The following is a 3,440-nucleotide window of genomic DNA, read 5'->3' on the forward strand; positions in this document are numbered from 1 at the left end:
GTTTAAAAATGGGTGATAGGGTGAAACAAATGGCCACTAAAATGAAGTCAGAAGAGAGGAAGAAAATGAAATTGAAGGAAGAAGTTAAGCAAGAAATTATAAAGCAATATAAATTAATGGTGTAATTTAGATGTAAAATACAAGGCTTCTGTGATATAGGAGAAGTATTTTAATAAAATTTTTAAACAAGTATTTCCCAAAGTTACTTTGCATTCGTATTTCCTCCTGTTATTTTCAACCTAATTTTTCCCTCATCTAACCTCTTAAGTTTCATGCTTATAACGTGGCCCGGATAAAACACGTTATAAATAATTAGTTACGATGATAATCTAGAATAATTTACGGGACGACGAAGACGTCTTTATGATTTTACATCCAAAAAAGAACTGCCTTTATTTTCACAAGGTATAAACGGCTCGCGTACATTTCCACGCGTTGCCCAACCGTTCTCGGAATTCTCCGAAACCCCACGCAGTGGGCCAAAACCATTTCTCGCCTGGAGGGGAGAAAGGGTTGGTCATTGTCCATATCTGACCATATGTATATGAAAGGGGGTGACCCTAAAGGGCGTCGTTACATCACCCCCTCCCCAGGCGAGAGGTGGTCCCCAGCTCTTGTAAAAATAAAAAATAAAAAAAATAAATTGTAAACAAATTGGAAAAAAGAGAGTTTGAAGAAATTAGAACATTAATGAAGTTTAAGATGAAACAAATCACTTAGTTAACAACGGAGTGGGGACGGTATTGAACGGTGAGGGAAGAGCTCGTCGCGTACGAGGGTTCTTTTGTGGAGACGCTCCTCCCGTTGACGATTTAAAAATTCTTTGTGAGCGTTATCAGACGGCATAAAAGGATAACGGAGGGTAAAAGAAGAAACTCCGCAATCGGGCGCCAATTATAACGTGGCCCGGATAAAACACGTTATAAATAATTAGTTACGATGATAATCTAGAATAATTTACGGGACGACGAAGACGTCTTTATGATTTTACATCCAAAAAAGAACTGCCTTTATTTTCACAAGGTATAAACGGCTCGCGTACATTTCCACGCGTTGCCCAACCGTTCTCGGAATTCTCCGAAACCCCACGCAGTGGGCCAAAACCATTTCTCGCCTGGAGGGGAGAAAGGGTTGGTCATTGTCCATATCTGACCATATGTATATGAAAGGGGGTGACCCTAAAGGGCGTCGTTACATGCTATTTCTAGCATACTGGTTTAATGTTGGTTTTGAACCAGCCATGCAGGCCTGGCGGTGTCTGGAGAATAGTTGTTCCAGAGGATCTTGATTAAAATGATCGCTTAAAATGAACTTGGCTCCTTTATTGAGCAAGAATGGGATCATTTCTAAAATACACTTAGCTAATAGGGAAAAACACATTAAATACTATCCTTTACATTGAAATAAAGTAATAGTTCATACTAGTTTGGCGTAATCCACTTAATGTTTCTTGGCTAAGCATCATTTTCTTTTGATCCACTAGCTTAATTGGTTGGGAAAAGGCGTAACTCTCCCACTCGTCTAGATATGGCAAAAACACTTCTTGAAGCCACTGCAAGTGCAATGTCAGAAATTAATAACAGTCGTTACTCTAGTTTTAGTTATTGAAAATTACCTTAAATCGACAATCATCTTTGGATCTAAATGGTTTGAGATTGGGATTTCTTTTGCGATCACCTTCCGCACAATTTCCAACATTCATTATATCGAACCATTTATTAAAGGTTTCGATGAACCGCACAAGTTCCGGACATTTCCCAACACACTCGGTTTTCAATGCGTTTGCAACACTTTGAGAAAGGATTTGCGTTGCAAACTTCACCTTCATACGGTTTCGTAACGAAATGTGGTCATCAGTCAATTTGTACAACATCTTTAAATTGCCAGTCTTCTTCTGCTCCTTTTGGTATAGGTTTTTAATTCTTTCCCACATAAGTTTTTCACCATTTATCTCCATTTGACGACATGCACTACCATTATTGCTATTTCCTAAACAATTTCTAACTGTTTTTATCAGGTGGGGTACGTCAAATAGAAAATATATAAAGCGGTCTTCAATACCAGAGAAAGGGTTCTTGCACTTATATGAGGAACCACAGTTCATGTTAAAACATTTTCGGTTTGTGGCAGCCCCATCCCCAACAATACACAAAATTTTAAACCCAGAGCATCTTATCTAATTTTTCAGCAGTTAACGAGCTTGTTGGAAAATAAGCAAATGGCATTTTGAAGCCACTTGTTACACCTCGCAGCATGAACTGTAGTACATGCGATGCTAGAGATTTGTCTTTGTACAGTTCTGGTTTTAGTTGAGATATTTTTTCTTCCACATTAGAAGGCTCAACATATCCTATAATATCACCGCTCTCCTGACGATAGACCAGATCTTCTTCTATTTTTATTTCGTCCAGAACTAAACAGAAGTAATCATTGTGATCTTCTTTCTTTATCTTTTTAAAATCTTCCTTCATTTTTCTAAAAACTTGAGGATCGAAACCAGGTGTTTCACCAATATTTGAAGCATGTCGCCTTAATGTTGATCGTGATGGTAATTGCAGAACTCCAGATTCTTCTAGCACATTGTACAAGGAAGGGGACTTTTCATACATAAATAGGCACCACTGGATAACCAGTGGGTGCCAACGCCTATTATTAGAATTTTTTAACTGCAGCATTTTTAGCTGAGTTTTTAAGAAGAGTTGTTTGAAATCTTCATTTCTTTTATTTCGTGACTCTCCGATATTCATTCCTTGAGGAGTAGCTCCAATGGCATTTTCATCTGTTTTAGCTCCACAGTCATCTCCTGTTTTACCACTAAAATTTTCTTCTAATATTTTAAGGAAAAAATTATGCTGCTCTTCATCTTCCAAAATATTTCCTTTCTTACGTATTATTCTTTCGCATTTCTTTTGCAGCCTTCTAACTTTAGCAACCAACTTGAATTCATTATTCTTTGAGTTTCTCAAGCGATTGACTAGCTCAGTTTTACTCAATTTTTTAAATGGGGTAAGACTTGTATCATGTTTTTTCTTCTTTCTATGTTTAGCAACTCTTAGAGTGCCTCTCAAATTCAAGCAATAAAAACACCTTTTCTTGCTCTGATCCAAAATAAAAAGGGTACATCTATTGGAGTGTACTCCCCCAAACGTGTCTTGGAAGGCTGGTGGTTCAGATTGTTCTTGGAAAATAGTTACATATTCTTCTTCTGGATTCCCAATGCACACCTTCATATGCAATAACAGTTCAATAGCTTCAGTGAGATCTTGATGATTATGAATAGTTGTAGGAAATTTAGACAATAATATAGGGTCTGTCAAAACATGGCCATGCACTTCGTATTCAGTGTTAAAATCGCTTACAACAGTTACACCCAAAAGAACTTTTACTGTAGCCTCGTCTAATAATCTGACTTTAAAACCATCTGCGTACATGGTGACTGA

At 37.4% G+C, this 3,440-nt stretch overlaps 1 protein-coding gene across 1 annotated transcript; it reads right to left on the minus strand.

Moving 5' to 3' along the window:
* Positions 1 to 730: 730 nt before the first annotated feature.
* Positions 731 to 1,781, minus strand: LOC149966156 (uncharacterized). The gene is made up of 3 exons (XM_090170952.1): positions 1,616 to 1,781; positions 1,423 to 1,552; positions 731 to 1,361 (listed from the first exon to the last, which is right to left on the minus strand). Exons 1-3 carry the CDS (start codon positions 1,700 to 1,702, stop codon positions 1,192 to 1,194), a joined length of 387 nt encoding a protein of 128 aa, XP_090027078.1. The 5' UTR covers positions 1,703 to 1,781; the 3' UTR covers positions 731 to 1,191.
* Between the last annotated feature and the right edge of the window lie 1,659 nt (positions 1,782 to 3,440).

The sequence above is a fragment of the Leiobunum rupestre genome, chromosome 1, assembly GCF_980474605.1.
Source record: "Leiobunum rupestre chromosome 1, qqLeiRupe1.1.hap1, whole genome shotgun sequence".
Classification (NCBI taxonomy): domain Eukaryota; kingdom Metazoa; phylum Arthropoda; class Arachnida; order Opiliones; family Sclerosomatidae; genus Leiobunum; species Leiobunum rupestre.